General features: G+C 44.1%; 1 protein-coding gene across 18 annotated transcripts in view; it reads left to right on the top strand.

The window, feature by feature from the left end:
• ARHGAP32 (Rho GTPase activating protein 32) overlaps nucleotides 1-21,539 on the top strand; it is a 516,520-nt gene that overhangs the window by 442,305 nt on the left and 52,676 nt on the right. For all 18 annotated transcript variants that reach the window (XM_075603325.1, XM_075603322.1, XM_075603326.1 and 15 more), the window contains one exon: nucleotides 6,966-7,115. In XM_075603325.1, coding sequence (XP_075459440.1) covers nucleotides 6,966-7,115 — 150 coding nt within the window. The remainder of the gene's footprint in view (nucleotides 1-6,965; nucleotides 7,116-21,539) is intronic.

Below are 21,539 nucleotides of genomic sequence, written 5' to 3'. Positions count from 1 at the left end.
AAAAAAGCTATGATGTTGCTGTGTACTAATTAATCACGTGTCACATCGACATGCGCAGTCCTGCTTCAGGCATAGGGATTAGAGCAATAAATGTGACGTAATCCAGCCATTTGTTGTTTGATGGCATTCAAAGGCACAGATGGAAAAACATATCAGCCTGCTCAAAAGTAAAGCAGGAACTCTTGAAGTAAAGAGCTCAGAAAAAAATATATCAGCCATTTCTTCAGGAGGGAAAGTATAAGTAGCACAAGACACGCATCACGATCGTTCTCATCATCCGATCACCATCTCGATCTAAGTGCTGAGTGTCTGCACATACTGCACACAGAGTATATCTAGAGTAATGACCAAACAGAAAAATACATGTTAAAAACACAAACAATACTTTTAGATATACAAAGAGGGAAAAATAAGAGTTCATTGGTAAATAACTGTATAAAGCTGATATATATACAAAAATCAGCCGTAACCCTAAGTTCCCATACTTAAGTCAAGGGAGAGAACCAGAATTAACAAGATATTTTTATATTAGATATATAAATATATATATATATATATATATATATATATATATATATAGTGGTTGACAAATCACCAAAAAATCTTCTCGCCACACAAAAAAATCTACTCGCCACCTAGTACCAAACGTGTGCTGCTTGGGCCAATATTTACTCGCCCGGGGGTTAAATCCACTCGCCCGGGGCGAGCAAATGTATAGGTTTGTCGAACACTGTATATATATATATATATATATATACATACAAGACTGCAACAGGTCTTCCCTGAAGCACCCTTATTATCATACAGACAACCCCATAACCTCAAGAATATTATGGTGAGGAGTAAAGTATTCAGCAGTACAACTGAATGCGGGACAAAACCATGCCAGGACCCAAGATGCAAAACCTGCGCAATGCTCTACACAGCGGACACAATACAAATACCACACAGGAATCGGGAATACAAAATCAGAGGAAGGTTCACCTGTTCTTCCAGCAATGTCGTGTACCTCATCATGTGCATGAAATGCCCAGGGGGCTGCTACTACATAGGTGAGACAGGGCAGGGCTAAACAAGAGAATGAACCTGCATCGCCACAGCATCACACGCGGTACAAGAGACAGTCCTGTTGGCGAACATTTCTCTGACTCTGGCCATAAGATGAACGATCTGAGGGTTGCCATACTCAAAGGTAATCTTAAAACCCCGAAAGAGAGACGGTTGCATGAATACAAATTTATGCAACTGTTCGGGACACTTAGCAGTGGCCTAAACAGAGATCGAAATTTTATGAGTCATTACTGACCGTAGTGAACTCTCGTCCCATAAGCGCTAAAGGCCATGTCTGTACATACTGTGCTATATGTATGCACACACAGCTGTCTCTCACACATACTAATACTCCTTGTTTTTCCATCCCTATACACCAATAGGGACCACTAAGTATCCACACACACTTTTAGTTGTGCTACTAACTCTCACATTTCCACACCCACCCACACCATTTATATCCAGTCCCACTCCACACACACCTTGTGTAAAGCACTGTATATACTGTGGGCTCTCCATTCATTTTTATTCACACTGATACACACACACACACTCTTTCTTCACTTGCTTTCAGTAACCATTTAACACCTCTAGCCATAAAACACATCCACACCGGGGGAAGGAACAGCACAGATAACATTCCAAGAGACACTGTTTTTAAGTTTACCTTTTGCTTCATTCATTGTAACATCGCCGGAAGAAGAGATCAGGGTATCTCGAAAGCTCGCACAAATAAAAGCATTTCGTTAGCCACAGAACGGTATCATCTATTTATTTTTTTATTTTTTTGATTTTATATATATATATATATATATATATACTGAGTTAGGACATGCAGATGAGCATACAGCTATATTTATATATATATATATATATATATATCTGAAATGTTTGTCTGTGGGTTTGTGCTCGCTCTCATTGGCTGTCAAGCTCTCCCATTGGCTATGGGGCGGGCATTATTTTATATATATATATATATATATATATATATATATATATATCAGAAATAGCCATGTTAGTCCAGTTGCGATAGTGCCGAATAAATGTATTCTTCAGTATTAGGTGATACCTTTTTTATTTGGACTAACAATTTATGTCATAGGACAAGCTTTCGAGAGTTCTCCTCTCTTCCTCATGTCTGCAATACTGATTAGCAAAGGAATCTATGGCTAAAACAGTGTTTGGGAAAGCAGGGAGGGGGGGAAACATATGTACTGTAGTTAAGGTACATACAGCTCAACCCCTTTATAGCGCGATCCGCTATAACGCGGATCCACTTAGAACGCGGTTTGAGCGTGGACCCTGAATATATATATATATATATATATATTATTATTTTTTTGCCAAACTACACACACACTGAAACTCAGACACACACACACTGACACATACACTCTGAGACACACACACACAGGGAGAAAGTGGGGGGGGGGGAGAGAGTGGGAGGAAAGGGGGGCGATAGGTTGCTCACCTTATAAAATAAGTATTTTTGGTAATGTTTTTGTTGACCATCAGGTATGCTCTGGTAACCCCTGATATGCTGCCATCTACAAGGAGGCCATGCAACATGTCGTACTGTCACCATGCTGCCCCAGTGACCCCCGGCTGTACCCTGTGTAATGATATCCAGTGTGTGTGTCCTCTCCTCTGTCTGCTCTACAGGCCTCTGCACCCAGCGCCTGCCTATTCCGTACCGACTCCCAGCAGCGGCGGTGGCATCCACTGCCACCAACGAGTGAGCCCCAGCCAGTCAGGGGGGTTGATGGAAACCTGAGGGGGGGGGGTACCTGTCCCTGGTGCCGCCAGCACACGTTGCCTCTCCTCCCCGGGAATGATGTCAAGACGTCCTCCTTTCACCATTGGGAGGAGGGTGACGCCGGGCGCATCCCGCCCTTTGATTGGCTCGCCGAGGGGAGGAAATCCCATCTCCTGGAAAGAGCACGGCCTCACCATGGTTACTGTTGCTAAGGGGCACAGCAGTGCAGGGCTTCCCATCAGCATGCAGCCTACCAGCAGTGGCTGAGACCCCTAACCTGTGCCATGGTGCATGGGGTGTCAGCAGTGCTCTGCTGTGCAGCACCCTGAGGCAGGGGAGGGGGACACCTGCCCCTCAACCCCCTACCTGCTTGCACCTTACCACTGAGCTTATGTAGCCATGCTTTGCATATTAGCTGTTATCATGGTGACCAACATGGAGCCTCTAGAGATCAGTAGCAATCATGATACAAGGCACAAATTCATGTGTGAAAATTGCTTTTTTTCTATACCTAAAACACACACACACACACTACAAGAAATGGAGCTGCTCGAGACTAAGCGGAACCGGCGCCGGGGGTCCCGCTCCAGGTCCCGATCACGCAGAGACACCAGAGGTATGTGGGGGGCATCGGAAGCATATGAGGGACATTGAGGGTATGTGGGGGAACATCTGGAGCAAGTGGGGGGCATCTGGAGCAGTGGGGGGCATCGGAGTTATGTGGGGGAAGTGCTGGGGGATGTGCTGGGGCTTCCGGCGCCTCCCTCCCCCCCCGTGGCGGCCATTTTGTTTTAATTAGGGCTACCCCGGTTATAGCGGGGTCGGATCGGGTGTCCCCCGAGGACCGAGTTATAATGGGGTTCAGCTGTAGTTACATAGTAGATGAGGTTGAAAAAAGACGTACGTCCATCAAGTTCAACCTATGCTAAATTTAGATAACAGATACTTTATCCTATATCTATACTTATTTATTGATCCAGAAGAAGGCAAACAAAAAACCCCAGTGATATATCATCCAATAATATCTCATAAGGGGAAACATACATTCCTTCCTGACTCCTAGAATTGCCAACAGTATTATTTCCTGGATTAACATTCTTCCCATGTTTACTTATTTGTATTGTATTTCTTTAATTATATAGCGCCAAAAGTGTACTCAGCGCTTCACAAAGAATACAGTACAGGGAATTATAATTATACAATAAGTGCAGCAAAATCAGACAATTGGAAAGGAAATCCCTGCCCCGAAGAGCTTACAATCTAAGAGGTTTAATGGGAAACTTACAGAGACAGCAACTTATTTTGTATATCCCTGTATACCTTTCCTTTCTAAAAGATGTCCAACCTTTTTTTGAACAAATCTATTGTATCTGCCATCAGCCTGCCTAGGTAATGAATTCCACACTGTAACTGCCCTTACAGTAAAGAGCCCTTTCCTTTGTTGCTGGGGAAATCTCCTTTCCTCCAACCTTAAGGGATGCCCCAGAGTCCTTTGTACTTCCCTTGGGATGAATAGTTCTTTTGAAAGCTCCTTGTACTGTCCCCGAATATATTTATATATAGATATCATATCCCCTCTTAGACGCCTCTTTTCTAATGTAAATAAATCTAATTTAGTAATCCTCTCCTCGTAAGTTAGATTGTCCATCCCCTTTATTAATTTGGGTTAGTTCCATAATGTCTTTTCTAAGGAGTGCTGCCCAAAATTGTGCTCCATATTCAAGGTATGGTCTTACGAATGCTTTGTAAAGGGGCATAATTATGATTACTTCCCTTCCATCAATTGCTTGTTTAATGCAAGATAAGATCTTGTTTGCCTTTGCAGCTACTGCATGATTTTGGCACTGTTGCTAAGTCTACTGTCTACAAGCACTCCTAAATCCTTCTACATCAAGGATTCCCCTAATTTATCCCCATTTAATTTGTAATTCGCCTGTTTATTATTGCTTCCCAAATGCATAACCTTACATTTATCAGTATTAAACCTCATCTGCCATTTACCTGCCCAAGTTTCCAGTCGGTCCAAGTCCTTCTGGAGAGAAACTACATCCTGCTCTGATTCTACTACCTTACATAATGTAATATCATCAGCAAAGATGGAGACTTTGCTCTCTATGCCAACCTCTAGGTCATTAATAAACAAGTTAAAAAGCAGGGGTCCCAGTACCGATCCCTGAGGTACTCCACTCACGACTTTAGCCCAACCTGAAAAAGTTCAATTTATGACAACCCTCTTGTTGTCTATGCTTCAACCAGTTTTCAATCCAGGTGCATACATTATTACTGAGTCCAATTTGCTTTATTTTGTACACCAAGCTCTTGTGTGAAACCGTATCAAAAGCCTTTGCAAAATCTAAGTAGACCACATCCACTGCATTAACCTGGTCTAAATTCCTACTTGCCTCCTCAAAGAAACTTATAAGGTTAGTTTGGCATGATCTATCCTTCATAAATCCATGCTGACAATTACTAATAAGTTTGGTATTTTTGAATATTATCCATATTAAACCTTCATGTAGTTTCCCCACTATTGAATTCAGGCTTTCAGGTCTGTAATTCCCTGGTTGTGATCGAGCGCCTTTTTTAAATATAGGCCCACATCTGCTTTACGCCAATCTTGTGGTTTTGAGCCTGTGGAAATGGAGTCCTTGAATATTAAATGTAATGGTTTGGCTATTACTGAACTTAACTCCTTGAGAACTCTCGGGGCCAGGTGCCTTATTTACATTAATTTTTTCAAGCTGCCTATTGACATCTTCCTCAGTTAACCAATTGTTCATTAATATGTAGGTTGTGGCTTCCTCCTGTAGCACTACAATTGAAATTGATTCTTCCCTGGTAAACACAGAGGCAAATAATTTGTTAAATACCTCTGCTTGTTCCTTATCTCCAATAATCTGCCTGCCCATCTCACACTGAAAAGTGTCCTATATTTTCTTTTCTCATTTTTCTGTTATTAAGGTACTTAAAGAACTGTCTTTTTAGGGGTGATCTTACTTTTTATTGCAATCCTTTTTTCATTATCCATTTTTGCTAATTTGGTGAGAAAGGTAGGGTGAGTAAGAGTTTGAAGACATGGAAGGGTTTAAAACTGTGACAAGGAACAGCTTGAAGGGGGAAGGGGATGTGTGGATAAGAAAAGAGGCAGGCTGGATAATTACAAACTATTGTGATAGTGTGTGAGAAACCCTATTCCGCACCGTCCTTTTGTTTTGGTGTTAAAGAGTCTTATCATTCTGAATTCAAATGTTTTCCGTTTTTGGGTGCGTTTAACCTTCCATTGAGGTTTTTGATTTTTAAATCATTAATGTTATGATCTGGTTGTGAGAAATGATATCCCACAGGTGATCAGTATCTTCCTTCGTGTACTATGTATATGTTAAATTTGTTTTTAGAGTCTGTGACATCACACAATCCCTGTGGCGTAGAGGTAGAGAATTGGTACTAGCATATGAAAGTTCCTGGGTTCGATTCCTGTATGATATGGTATAATTTATAAAATAATAATTTATAAATTATACATTATAATAAAAATAAAATAATAATTTATACATTATTATTTTATTTATTTTATAATTTATAAATTAGATCATATCATACAGGAATAAAACCTATCTTTATTCAAACAGTTCATCACCTGTATTTTATAATATCACAAGCAGAACATCTTTCACGCTTTGTGCCAGATCATAGGACTCATTCACTTGAAAGCACACACTGGTTCTCCATGTCCACACTAATTTGTTTGCAGAAGAAATTTGATGACCATACAAGGGGACAAAGGATAAAAATATGAAAAGCATAAAAATCCTGTTAATTACTTATTTAGCCCAGTAACGGACATTAATTTCTTCAACCCTCAAAAATCTCTTATGGCATGATTTGCATATGAGATGCCAGACATGGGGATTTATAAGATAGTTGAAATGTTTGTTGTTAGCCACCATAAGTGGGGAAAATAGGTATTTGAGATGGTACAGACTACATGTCTGCAATCCACAAATGGCTATATTCATAATAAACGAAACGAGAGGTTGATTCACCAACATATATTAAGGCGATGTTATATGCATATAACCCTGTGCATATGAAAGTTAGCTGTGCATATGAAAGCTGTGGTTCTTAGACTGTCATTTGTCATTGATTTCTCCCTCTGCAGTGTCCAGAAAGCACGGCAAGCTCATCACATTCCTTAGAACCTTCATGAAGTCCCGACCAAGCAAACAGAAGCTGAAGCAGCGAGGGATCCTGAGGGAGCGTGTCTTTGGCTGTGATCTTGGAGAACACCTTCTTAACTCTGGTCAGGATGGTAAGGATATTTTCCATTTAAAAAAATATATATATTTGTTGGTTATTTTAACAAATTGCATTTATATGTCTGAAGTGTGACCATTAAAGTGCATAATAATTGTATATTTATAGTTCTATTTGTATAGATACAGGTAGTTGTGCACTCATATTTAACTAATTCTGTATATAAGTAAATAATATACAGTATTTCATTTGTTTTATGCAAAGTCTTTCTCTTCAGTACGTATCCCTCAAGCAATGAATAGGTTTCCACATGAATGCATACAGGGCTTAGATTATTAGTCTTGTTTTACATTTCTTATATAACCCATTTTTATTACTAATGCTTTGTTACGTATATATAAGCCCTTCCAACAGGGGCGTAGCTACAGTATAGCACTCTTTGGGGCCCCGCTCTCCCCACCTGTCAGCAGAGGCAGGCGGGAGGAGATGATGGTACCTGGCGGCGACGGGAAGATGATGGGAGCGTCGGCCGGCTGCCAGTGTTGATCAGAAGAGCAGCCGGCAGAGGAGGTAGGAGTTGTACTGAGGCGAGCAGGATATCCGGTAGAGGAGCGCGCCCCAGCGGTCTGACCCGGAAGTCTTCTTTCTTCTGCTGTCTGCTGCCACAGCGCGCTCACCACGTGCTGTCCTGCTTGCCCCAGTACAACACCCACCTCCTCTGCCGGCTGCTCTTCTGATCAACGCTGGTGGCTCGCTGACGCTCCCATCATCTCCCCGCCAGAGGTAGGCATGGGAGAGAGAGAAAGCTGGGGGGGGGGGGGGAGAAAGAGAGCTGAGGGGGGGAAGAGAGCTGAGGGGGGGGGGAGAGTGCTGAGGGGGGGGGAGAAGAGTGCTGAGGGGGGGGGAGAAGAGTGCTGAGGGGGGGGGAGAAGAGTGCTGAGGGGGGGGAAAGAGTGCTGAGGGGGGGAAAGAGTGCTGAGGGGGGGGAAAGAGTGCTGAGGGGGGGGAAAGAGTGCTGAGGGGGGGGAAAGAGTGCTGAGGGGGGGGAAAGAGTGCTGAGGGGGGGGAAAGAGTGCTGAGGGGGGGGAAAGAGTGCTGAGGGGGGGGAAGAATGCTGAGGGGGGGAAGAGTGCTGAGGGGGGGGGAAGAGTGCTGAGGGGGGGGGGAGAGTGCTGAGGGGGGGGGAAGAGTGCTGAGGGGGGGGGAAGAGTGCTGAGGGGGGGGGGAAGAGTGCTGAGGGGGGGGAAGAGTGCTGAGGGGGGGGGAAGAGTGCTGAGGGGGGGGGAAAGAGTGCTGAGGGGGGGGAAAGAGTGCTGAGGGGGGGGGGGAAGAGTGCTGAGGGGGGGGGAAGAGTGCTGGGGGGGGGGAAGAGTGCTGAGGGGGGGGGAAGAGTGCTGAGGGGGGGGGAAGAGTGCTGAGGGGGGGGGAAGAGTGCTGAGGGGGGGGGAAGAGTGCTGAGGGGGGGGGAAGAGTGCTGAGGGGGGGGGAAGAGTGCTTAGGGGGGGGAAGAGAGCTGAGGGGGGGGAAGAGTGCTTAGGGGGGGGAAGAGTGCTGAGGGGGGGGGAAGAGTGCTGAGGGGGGGGGAAGAGAGCTGGTGGTTGGGGGGGAGAGGGAGTGGGGGGAGGGAGGAGGGAGCTGAGGGGTGAGAGGGAGCTGAGGTGGTGAGAGAGTTGAGGTTGAGAGGGAGTGGGGGTTGAGAGGGAGTGGGGGTTGAGAGGGAGTGGGGGTTGAGAGGGAGTGGGTGTTGAGAGGGAGTGGGTGTTGAGAGGGGAGGGTGTTGAGAGAGGGGAGAGAGCTGAGGGTGGGGGAGAGGGAGTGGGAGAGGGAGTTGAGAGAGTGGGAGAGGGAGTTGAGAGAGAGTGGGAGAGGGAGTTGAGAGAGAGTTGAGAGGGAGTTGAGAGAGAGTGGGGGAGGGAGTTGAGAGAGAGTGGGAGAGGGGGGAGAGAGAGCTGAGGGTGGAGGAGAGGGAGAGAGCTGAGGGTGGGGGAGAGGGAGAGAGCTGAGGGTGGGGGAGAGGGAGAGAGCTGAGGGTGGGGGAGAGGGAGAGAGCTGAGGGTGGGGGAGAGGGAGAGAGCTGAGGGTGGGGGAGAGGGAGAGAGCTGAGGGTGGGGGAGAGGGAGAGAGCTGAGGGTGGGGGAGAGGGAGAGAGCTGAGGGTGGGGGAGAGGGAGAGAGCTGAGGGTGGGGGAGAGGGAGAGAGCTGAGGGTGGGGGAGAGGGAGAGAGCTGAGGGTGGGGGAGAGGGAGAGAGCTGAGGGTGGGGGAGAGGGAGAGAGCTGAGGGTGGGGGAGAGGGAGAGAGCTGAGGGTGGGGGAGAGGGAGAGAGCTGAGGGGGAACAGAGCTGGTGACGGTGAAGAGGAGGGGGTGAAATGATGAGGGGGGGGGAGAGAGAGCGGGTGATGATGATAAGGGATAAAAAAAATTGCAGTTAGTTTTAATGGGGCCCTGAATTTTTTTTGCCCTGGGGCCTGCGCATTTCTAGCTACGTCACTGCCTTCCAGCCTGCTATACAAAATTGAATACACAGCAGGATCAATGAATCCCTTGCATGAAAAGTTTACAGAACAATTTCAGTCCTTGAAATAAATGGGGATATTATCCCAACGTGTCCATCTTGGAGATATCGAAGACATATTGTTACATAGTAAGCATATTGTAGGCGTTACAGAACTATTAGTTGATTGCCTTACTTGGCAGTACTTTAAATGTGATCTCTTTATAACTCTAGAGCTGTCTAGACTTTTATTTTTGATTAAAGCCTAAGCGATTGTTTCTTGATATGTAACTGCCCAATAGAGAGACAGGGAATGGGTTTATATGTTTGCATGATATAGGATTGTTTTCTCCAGTTTGTGCATTTTTGGGGGATCTTGTTTCAGGTTTTCAGCTCTTGAGCGTCAAAGGGCAATTTTTGCATCCCATCCTTTTCCTGTTACTTTGCAAATGTCATGATTTTATTGCCAGCAAGGAACCATAGAATTTGAGCTATGTATAATATAATGCTACCGTTTGTAGGGATGCACTGTTCTGGCTGGAACAGTGGTAAGGGCTTTGGTCTTTTAATTACATGTGGAGGATGCCTCTATAGTTTGAGCTGCCTTCAGCTCAAATAGACACTTGAAACTGTGATGCTTCTTTACTTGCCAATGCGGACGTCTTATAAATGATGATTATATTCATGCGGGTATCTCAAACTGTTACCTGAGGCTAGACACAGAAATTGACATCAGATGAGTATTAGTTTGCACACATAATCTATCAAATACGTTTTCCCTATTTATTGTACATTAGCTGCTAATTATTTTTTTTATTTTTTTTTCTTCTGAACTCTCTAAAAGCATAGCGCTCCACATTCACTGTCAAAATAATTTAGGCGTTTCCCCCACAACTCTGGCAAGAATTTTAAATGGGAAATTCCTTTCAGCAGCAAAGGAGTTAATGGGTGCACAGTGAAGGAGACATTCAAGTTGGCAAATACGAAAAAAAAAACCTGCTAAAATGTATGCAGCATGAACAACCCACATACTGTACGAAGACACTATAGGCAGCTTTAATTACAGGGCAGAGCTCTGTATCAGGGAGGTGTGACCCACTGGAAACTGGTGAAGACTATGCCTATGCTAGTATTGGAGGGAAGGGTCATAAAGAAGAGGAAAGCCTGAAACTAGGTTTGAGAGTTACACCTCAAAGAAACTCTGATGCTATTGCCCCAGATTATCAGACAATAGCTATGACAACAAATCAGTTAATCAGATGTAAATGGGAGGTTGGGGCTGCGTTGACAGTTTCTATTATTTTTAGGATTAATATAATTTTGGGCCACAGCAGAATGACTGACTAAAAGTACAGGAATTCATGTATCATTTATTAATCTGCTTCATAATATATAATTAGTTCCCAGCACTCACAAGAAATAAAAAAATATATACCTTAGAAAAATAACTCTTTAATACAAAAATGTATTACAATACTACAAAAAGATATGGGGATGAATAGTATGCTGATTAATCAACAGTAGCTTCATGTCACATACGGCACACCTGTGAGCATGTGACCTGCATACGGGACAAGGGTTAATAAACAGCTCGTAAACTGGCCCAGTTTTCACCTTCGCAAAGGTTCCTCAAATGAACAATATCTCCCCTCAATCCATCCCAAAATACCATCTGTCACAAACAGCACACAAGTGAGCACGTGACTTAGATATGCAACCAGGGTTAATACACACTGCTACTCTAGCCAACTCGCCTTTCTCCTCCGAAAGGTACTTTCAATTAGTTAATATTAACACCTTACTCAATCGCAATCATATCTATATGCTTCCCCCACCCAAGAATTATGCAAGTATGTAAGTTAATATATCTGCCAGGGTCTCAGGTCTCGCATCCCTGTTTATTATACAAAAAAACTATGCACTTAACACACACACAAATCTGTTGTAGCAAAATGTGTCTGAATATGTAAATACTAACTCCAGCGAGTGCAACAGTTCATTGAGAGCCCCACAGCATCACTTATTAAAGTGACCCTCTTTTGTAGCGCTGACGTCTGTCTGGGCCCTTCACGACACAGTCTTCTAGGGTTAATTAGAGAAATAACAGGATAATACAAAGCATTACGTTGCTTAACTCAGGCTTCTGCCTGCTTTATTTTCATCCCACCAAAGGACTGCAGCTTTAACAGGTATAAGTAGGAGGCACTCAGTCATTAACCTTCAGTGGTTAACTCATACAGTATGTCAGTGACACAATATTTCACACACTGTCACGTTAAGAAACCAAAGAAATCATAAAAAGAAATCCTATCCCTTTCAGGGATCTAACTACATAGCAGAATAAGGATCTCTAACTGTTGCTGGGCCAACTAACCTGGTTCCCGAGCTTAAACAATACCCTCTCATTTAGGGTCACTAGATACGGCATAATAACCACAGTCTTTAGACAGTAATATACATTTGTTTAAGTTTTATCTGTTCGTGGTGGGAACTCAGTCCCAAGTGAGTCCTTTTGGATTCCCCAACACATGAAGGGAGCGTCCTCCCCGAACTGGATATAGGAGAGCAGCGTGCCCCCAGGCTCTAGGAGAGAGACTGAATGTAGTTGTGGGGACTCGGTCCCAAGTGAGTCCAGGTAAATTTTCTGGGTACTGCGATACTTGAAGGGGTCGTCCTCCCCGAACTTGATGCAGGGGAGCGGCGATACCTCCAGGCTCTAGGAGAGAGAATGAAAAAGCAACCATCTCTGCTTTAAATACCTGTTCTAGTAATTAGGAGAGCAGGTGAGGGAAAAACCAGAAACACTAATCTCTGGCCTGGAGTTTCTGTCCCACAGTCTCAGCAAATGTGAAACTGTGAAATGGATCCTTTTGCACTATTCCTGCGGGGAGGCAGGACTGTATGATAAATCATAACTAGAATAGGCTATCGGAAAATAGAATACAGTCCACTCTTATTTGGTCAGGAAGACCCCCAAATCAAAATCTAGGTTCAAACCATTTGGAGAGAGGGTCCTAGGCTCATAGATCCAGAAGGCTTTGCGTCTGCTGATCTGATTGAGCTTATCGCCCCCCTCCATCCGACATGACAATTTAAGTAAACTAGAAAAGGAGGCCTTGGCCCATTTGGAGGCCAACGAGAATATACTGATCAATCCCGCTGACAAGGGGGGAGGTATTGTTATTATGGATCAGGTTTTCTATATCCAAGAGGCCTTACGACTCCTGAGCGACACTGATACATACCTCCCCCTGACAAGTGACCCTTTGAGTCGATTTAAACAAGAAATGTTGGCTCTCCTTAACGAAGGGCTTACAAATTTAGCTATCACTGCTGATGAATTAGATTTCTTGAGGATTGCCTTTCCACGTACCCCTCTTTTTTATTTCATTCCTAAAATACACAAGCACCTCACTAATCCACCGGGTAGACCTATTATTTCAGGGATAAAATCACCAACATCCAACTTATCACAATTTATTGATTTTCATCTTCAACCATTTGTTTGCACTACTAAATCTTATTTACGTGACACTGCGCATGTCTTACAGATATTACGAGGTGTAGAATGGCGACCGGGGTACATGTGGGTGACAGCTGATGTAACTTCTTTGTATACCGTCATCCAACATGATCTTGGCTGCCAGGCTATTTCTCGAGTATTGGACACTGACACTGATATAACGCCAGGTTTGAAACAATTTTTGTTAGAAAGTATCTGTCACATTCTCACTCAGAATTATTTTTGTTTTGATTCACAATTCTATTTACAGGTATGTGGGACTGCCATGGGCACGAAATTTGCACCAAGTTATGCCAACCTCTTCATGGGCATGTGGGAAGAGGATTATATATGGAACAACTGCCCACTTGGTGCAAATTTGGTGCTATGGCGTCGCTACATCAATGACGTGGTGTTTATTTGGTCTGGGGGTTCACAATTAGTAGATGAGTTCATCGTGTATCTTAACAGCAATGACAGAAATTTTAAATTTACATGTCATTTTGCTGAACAGATCAACTTTTTAGATCTGAATCTATATATTGTTAGTAATATAATTCAAACAAAGACCTTCTTTAAACCTGTCCTGTCCAAGACGAAGCGCTGTTCTTTAGTGTGAAACGCGTTGAGGGGGAGATCGTGGTGTAGCCTTGTGTGTGTGATGTCCCAATAAAGTTGTTTCGATCAACCCGGAAGTAGCCTGGATACTTGTCACTTGCAGTGGCGCCGGATCTTCTTTCTTTCCATTCGACTTCTCTGAAGGCTGCACGCTGGACAACGGTGAGCAGGACCCAGATCGGAAGCATCTAGAGGTAAGGGATTTTCCACCCAGCCCTGATCAATTTAGAGGTCTACATCTGCACCCTCAGTTCCATTCCCAAGTGACCATATTGACACCCACGGGTGCTGGGACTATTTACCGAAGCGCAGGACAGCTCCCCTGTTTACCTACAATTTGAGGAGAACATTGAGGAACACTAACCCCCCAATTAACCAGTGCTACAGGGCTTAAATTTACCTCAATAATAAGTATGCTGCTTTGTCCGGAGGAACAGAGGATAGAGGAGCTTAATAATAATAATAATAAACCCCTAGTTGGGATGTGGTCTGGCGGTGACCGTCTAGGGATGTCTGGGGGAAGTCCTAAGATCCACCCAGACCCCATACATAAGTCCCGCAACTATATGAGCCACAACACCTGGGAAAGCTCCAACAACAAAGTGATGAATGAAAATCAATTTACTCACTGAAGTCTTCAAAGTTCGTCCGGTCTTTTGCATGCTCCAGGCTGTTTGACAAATTGCAGCAGAGTAACCTCACCGGGGAGGAAGGGCAGCGGGCATGGCCGCGCAACAAATGGACTGAGGCTGGACTGTGCTAGAAAAAAACTTTATTGCGGCATGGAGATTTAAAAAAGAGAGAGGGGAAGGCACCCCCTGCAACTCTTACGCGTTTCACCCACTCGGGGCTTTCTCAAAGAGTCTTTGTGCTATAAGCACTACAAGCGCGGCCTTAGGGTCACTCTTCCCAGATCAAGCTTTATCTGAGGCTGGCTAGAGGAGCAGAGCTCTTAAAGATTTGTGGGCCATACTTGGGAGTAGACTGACAATTTCTCAACTGTTGAGTCCAGAGGATTCCTGGATCCTCCAGATCATAGAGCACGGTTATGCCTTAGAAATCCAGGCAGCCTTTTCAGGGATCTCGCCCGTCAAGAGACCCGCACAAATTCGTCAAATTAAGGCAGGCTATTCAAGATCCCTGACTCAACTCTGCCATTCAACTGGTACCACAAGTTCAATGCGGTCACGGACTTTATTTAATACTGTTTTTTTGTTCCCAAATCATCGGGGGTGTACAGAGCAGTATTAAAACTAAACCGGGTCAATATTTTTTAAGGATTCTACACTTCAAAATTGAGTCCTTAAAGGCTGTCATGTCAGCAGTACAAGAAGGCGATTACTTGGCTGCGATGAATCAAAGAGATATATATCTCCATGTCCCGATTCACCAGGCTCATCACAAATTCCCCCACTTCTGCGTAGAAGACAAGCACTTTGAATTCAAGGCCTTGCTGTTTGGTTTGGTGAGAGCACCTCCAACATTCACCAAAGGGATGGTAGTTATGTTATAGCACAAAGCTTCACCAAACAGAGATGTTGCAGGGACAACACAACAACATGTGGGTTTGTCCGTGTATAGGATTTTTATTTAGCCCCAAAAAGGTGGCTCAAAACAAAACTTATCTTCAGCATATAAGAACGGTTAACAAAAACATAAGTCCTTGATAAGGACTTTTACCAGCAAGGGCTACTCAAGTCCATGATACAAACAGCAAGAGTTCAAATATAAACTGACCTTATTGCAGGCTGTCACCCTCCAGAGCTTCAGCATGTTTCTCTGCTTCAGAGAGGAAGCCAGAGCACCGAGAGCTAGAGCTTTGTTAGGACACCCTAACGAGCCAGATGAGCAGGCTAATCAAGTCAGTCTGCTATCAGACTGAGCTTTAACTTGCTGTGCTCAACCTTTAAACATAGTTCTCCCATGCATAACATTCAGATAAGGAATCCACCCTATCACAGGGATATTTGTCATGCCTTATCTAAATGATTAGATAACACCGAACACCTGGCTGTTATATTTGCGTACGTCGCTTGTTACTGTCCAGGAGACCGACCCACTAGAGTGACCAATACCTGGATGTAGATATGGAGTGCGCAAACTGGGGGCTTTTGTTGCGGGAGGGCGGTGGTTGCAGGGGTCCGCGCGAGGCCTCTGCAACATCAACTTACCGAGGTTCTGTAGACTTCGGAATACGTCGCCATGGCAATGTGGCGTCATTTAATGTGACGTATGCGTCGCCATGGTAACATACATCAAATGACTTGCGGCGTCATTTGACTTCGGGTCAAAGATGAGGGGTGGCGCAAGCACTGGGCCTGCGCACAGGGTTGGGCACAGCTCCAAAACTTTACACGCCCCTAATCTAGATCCTGAATGAGTAAGAATATTGGTGTCTGGTTCCTGGGTCAGGGAAGGGTACAGCGGCTGGGTTTAGGTCACTGTTCCAGGGTCTGTGCAGGAGAGAAGCAGAATGGTCATGGTCACTGTTCCAGGATGAGGGCTGGAGAGGGGCAGAGGAGTCAAAAGACAGGCAAAACAGCACACAGGGATTCTGACAGGAACAAGGTATGGTGAACCTTGCACAGGCAAGGAATGAGTGGGAATAACAGTCTTCTAGGGGGATGACAGGTGTGAGCAATTTCCATCTTAACTTGTGACTGACATCTTTTTTGTAAGTAAGGGCAGGAATTGCCAGGAAGCAAGATGTCTATGGTTGCTTTAGTGTGGGCTTGTGAGGTCACTTCTTGTTGACACCATCTTGGTAAAGGAAGAGGGAAAACACCCTCAAATCTCGGCCATGATGTTTTTGAGCCAGCAAAGTCATGAGGTATCCATGTTTGAAGTTCTTACACAACTTCATGTCCAGTTGGTTCGCAATGAGTGAGAAGACCTCGGATGGATCATAAATCACAAGATTCCTGCTCAAATTATTTAATTTCCTCGGGTCCTGTTCAATACTCAACAGGTTATAGTATCGCTACCACCAGTAAAAGTGACCAACATTGTCCATGAAGTGCACTATTTCCTAAGGCTCAAACATCCATCCCACCTACATCTTATGCTTCTCATTGGGCTCCTAAACACAGTCATAGTTGCTGATCCATGGGCCAGATTCCATCTCAGATGGTTACAGGTCAATTTTATTCGACATGTGAGCATCAAGTTTCTCACACTGCAAGACAGAATTCCTCTTTTGGCAGCCACAGGACAAAGTCTGTTTTGCTGGACCGAGGAGAACCTTAAAAAATGGCAGATCCATGACTCCCTACACATCAAACGCCCTTATCACCGATGCCAGTCTGACAGATCGACAGAAGCCCCCCCCATCCTATCAGTCTAGGGTCAGTGGTGTTACATAGTTACATAGTAGATGAGGTTGAAAAAAGACTTCCGTCCATCAAGTTCAACCTATGCTAAATTTAGACAACAGATACTTTATCCTATATCTATACTTATTGATCCAGAGGAAGGCAAACAAAAAACCCCATTAAGGGGAAAAATTCATTCCTTCCTGACTCCAAGAATTGGCAATCGGATTAATCCCTGGATCAACATCCTTCCCATGTATACTTATTTGGTATATCCCTGTATACCTTTCCCATCTAAAAAGATGTCCAACCTTTTTTTGAACAAATCTATTGTATCTGCCATCACAGTCTCCATGGGTGTAATGAATTCCACATTTTAACTGCCCTTACTGTAAAGAACCCTTTCCTTTGTTGCTGGTGAAATTTCCTTTCCTCCAACCTTAAGGGATGGCCCCGAGTCCTTTGTATTGCCCGTGGGAGGAATAGTTCTTTTGAAAGCTCCTTGTATTGTCCCCGAATATATTTGTATATAGTTATCATATCCCCTCTTAGACGCCTCTTTTCTAATGTAAATAAATCTAATTTAGCTAGCCTCTCCTCATAAGTTACAATGTCCATCCCCTTTATTAATTTGGTGGCTCTTCTCTGCACTCTCTCTAGTTCCATAATGTATTTTCTTAGGATTTGTGCCCAAAATTGTACTCCATATTGATGGTGAAGGGGTACCCAGGCTCACTTATAAAGTTTCAGCCCACTTGGGTACCCCTGATCCATGTGCTGAGGTCCTAATGTCAGCTCTTGGGCCCAGTTGAAAGAAATGCATTACTTTGACTGTGTGCAAATTTTGCGACTAAAGATTTTTGTGTGTTTTATTTTTCTGAGGGTGCTGGGACCAGGAGATTTCTAGGCTGTAAGTTTGAGGGCGGGTTTGCCGGAGAAAGTCTTTACAGAATGTGTCTATGTATCTGGGTTCCCCCAAACGTTGGATCCGAGAATCAAGTGAGATTCTCAGATACAGCCAAGCACGTTACTCCGGGCAAACTCCGACCCTGAAAACGTTCTTGCGACTCACGGCCAGGATCCCTGCTGCAGCATAATCCAGACAAGGTAAACAGGGCATGAAGGGGTTAATGTACACCTACAACATACAGGTGGATCCCTAGTATAAGGAGGGGTGCCCAGGTACATGCCCAGGTACCCTGAACCTGGTATAGGGTCAGGGGATGCTCCAGCTATAGGATAAAGCTGAGTGGTTTTGTGTGTAAAAAGTTTAAAAGTTATTTCTAGAGAGTGCCAAGTATGAGGCTTGTGATTGTAGGCAATATATACCCTTACTCCATCCCTGACACCAGAACAGGGACTTACACATTTTTATCACACAAAATACAGGACAGTATATTTTATTAAAGAGTTATATTTAATAGGTATATGTACTGATAACAAAAAACAGAGAAATAGTAGCACCTGCCAAAAAAACATGCATACAGTAGTACAAGACTGATAAATGAAAACAATTACAATGTCCACTGAGTCCTGCTGCTAGAGTCCAATGAGGTAATCCAACTCATCCAAATTGTAGCTTAAGGGGGGAAAGGAAAGTCCTCCAGCGCGTGTACTCAGTCCTTCAACCCAACCAGGTGTATAGGGAGAAAATAGACACAAAAAAGAGGTATAGGTAGACTGGCAATAAGGTACTAGTAACCACTCCTAAGGAGGTATGTATCTGGAGGCGCCTAGGATAACAATAAATACAAAAAGGATATATGAAAACCAAGCCTGTTGGCAGATGGAACGTAGCTCCTCACGATGTGCTTAAAAAAAGGGAAAAAGCACAACACATAGCACAACACATAGCATAATTCTGTTGGTGATAGGACAAACAACACTTAAGACAACATATATCAGCTGAGAATCAGTTGGGTGAAATTACACAATAAAAGCATTGAATAACAATTAATAATAATTCATGGTATACATGGACATACAATAATATGGACAGATTAAAATGAAAATGATTTGAGCACTCCGCAGCACCGATGGTGACATATGCAATGCCCACTCACCAGATGGAAAAAGTAAGCAGGCGGTGGATAGTTTTCAGAGTTTCCCCTCTCGATTCAGTAAGCTGCTTCTTGCTGGCGGGTGTCTCCGTTGATGTGTGCACGTCGGTCTGCGTGCAGGATCTCCCGCGGCACACTGGGAAGGACGCCCTGATGGTTTAGAACGGCAGAAGCTGATTCGGCTCTCCGTCACGAGCGGCAGGCTAGCTGATTGGCAGCAAACGCAGATTCGGCAAATGCGTGGAGGGAAAACACCAAAGGCTGTGGTGCAGGAGTGCTAGAATCGCCACCCTACGCGTTTCGAAAGCTCTCTGCTTTCTTTCTCAGGGGTATATCAAACTTTGTGTGTCTGTACCATTTATTTTACCATATTGTTTTGCTCAATCAAATGATCCCAGTTATAAAAAGGTGTTGTAGAACCTGGTCTCCCGTGACACTAAGCATTTCCTGTAACTGCTGGTCAGTCTCTCACATCAGTTTTGAGGCATTTGGGCACATTCCGCCTTACAGAACTGCTTCAACTCCGTGACATTTGAGGGCTTCCTTGCATAGATAGCTCGCTTCAGGTCCTGCCACAACATTTCAATGGGATTTTGGTCCAGACTTTGACTTGGCGATTCTAAAAGGTAGAATTTGTATTTCTGCAGTCATTCTTTTGTAGATCTGCTTGTATGTTTAGGATCATTGTCTTGCTGCATGATCCACTTTCGGTTCAGTTTCAGCTCACGGAAGGATGGCCTGACATTCTCCTTTAGAATCTTCTGATACAGTGCACAATTCATGGTTGTGTCAATGATGGCAAGCTGTCCAGGTCCTAAGGCAGCAAAGCAGACCTAAACCATCACACACCCACCAGCATGCTTAATGGTTGGGATGAAGTTCTTCTGTTCGAACGCAGTTTTGGTTTTCACCAAACATAATGTTTCTCATTGAGGCCAAAAAGTTCTACTTTTGACTCGTCTGTCCAGAGAACATTGTTCCAGAAGTCTTGTGGATCATCTATGTGCTCTTTGGCGAACTTCAGACAGGCAGCAATGTTCTTTTTAGAGAGCAGTGGTTCCCTCCTGGCTATCATTCCATGAACACCATTCTTGTTCAATCTTTTTCAGACCATTGAGCCATGAGATACATTTTGTTAGAGTGACTGTGGTCTTGAACTTTCTCCATTTGTAGACTATTTGTCTGACAGTGGATTAGTGGAGCCCCACATTTTTAGAAATGGTTTTGGTCCTCAGAGATTTATTTTGATCTTGGCATGATTGTCACGGGAGACCAGGTTTAACAACACATTTATACCGGGATCTTATGATTGAGCAAAACAGGAGGTTAAATAAATTGTAATTTATTTCAGGAAAAGACAAACACACAATGTAACATAATTTGCACTAAAAAATACACTTACTTTGGAAATCTGGGGTAACATAAACTACATTTCCTAGTTGTAGGGGCTTATGACCAAGCTTACCCTAGTAACTGTTGCAAAACAAACAGCAAAATAATCCAGGCAGCTTTTCCTTCAAGTAGCCTCTCCCTGCTGGAGACTTGTAACTGTACACTTAGCCTCTGAGAATCTTAGATGACTTACTCAGAGCTTGGAATTCTTGGAACACACATTGAATCACACCTCTGGGATGGTGACTAGCTGTCTTAAACACTTTGGGACAAGCAGTCCCACAGCTTGTCCACCAACCCAAGGCATGGGAATTTAATCGCTGACCAATTACACACTTTGCCAGATTTGTGAATGCTGGCACCTATGGCTTCAGAAAAGTAAGAGGGCATGTGCGCAGATCGCCATCTTGCTCACTTACTATTCTAAGCCCCCCGCAGGCTCAAAGCCCGAAAGTCTGGGGCAGGCGACAACTGGCCAGGATAGCTTGCCTTCATCCCAGAATGCTAGCACTTAACTTAGCGATCCTGCCCATCTGGCTGCTCACACCTATGGCACAAGTGTTACTTTGATCTATGGGACTTTCAGGAGACGACCTGGCACCAAAACCTGTGGTGGCCAGGAGTTCTCCTTTGATCCCGAGATGAAAAGACCCTGCCTTATGTTACATGTATAAAGTAAAACATATTTTCTTAAAACACTGCTGATTAATAAAATATTCTTCTATACACGCTTCTGTTAAAATATGTTACAGCCTTTTGGTGTATTGAGATAGAGTGTAAGCTAACCTGTTTCCTTTACACTAGCCTGTATCCCTTGCACACTGCAAGGCAACACATGCGCAATACACGGGTCCAAGAGCTAACACTCTAAGACCCCAAAACACAGTTCAGGGGCAACCAAGTGGGCTTAACCTTTATTAGTGAGCCTGGTTACCCCCTCACCGTCACAATGATGTGTTTCCACACACCTGTATAGGTGAAGACCAAACTCACTAAGTTTATAATCTTTATATCGGGTGGGGCCTCCCCAAACTCAAACCTGAAGATCTACCTAAAAAATTTTAAACACCTAATTCTAATTATCCCCCTTAATTGTGCTGATA

The sequence above is a fragment of the Ascaphus truei genome, chromosome 6 (assembly GCF_040206685.1).
Source record: "Ascaphus truei isolate aAscTru1 chromosome 6, aAscTru1.hap1, whole genome shotgun sequence".
NCBI classification, from domain to species: Eukaryota; Metazoa; Chordata; class Amphibia; order Anura; family Ascaphidae; genus Ascaphus; species Ascaphus truei.
This window is presented reverse-complemented; position numbering and strand designations above follow the sequence as displayed.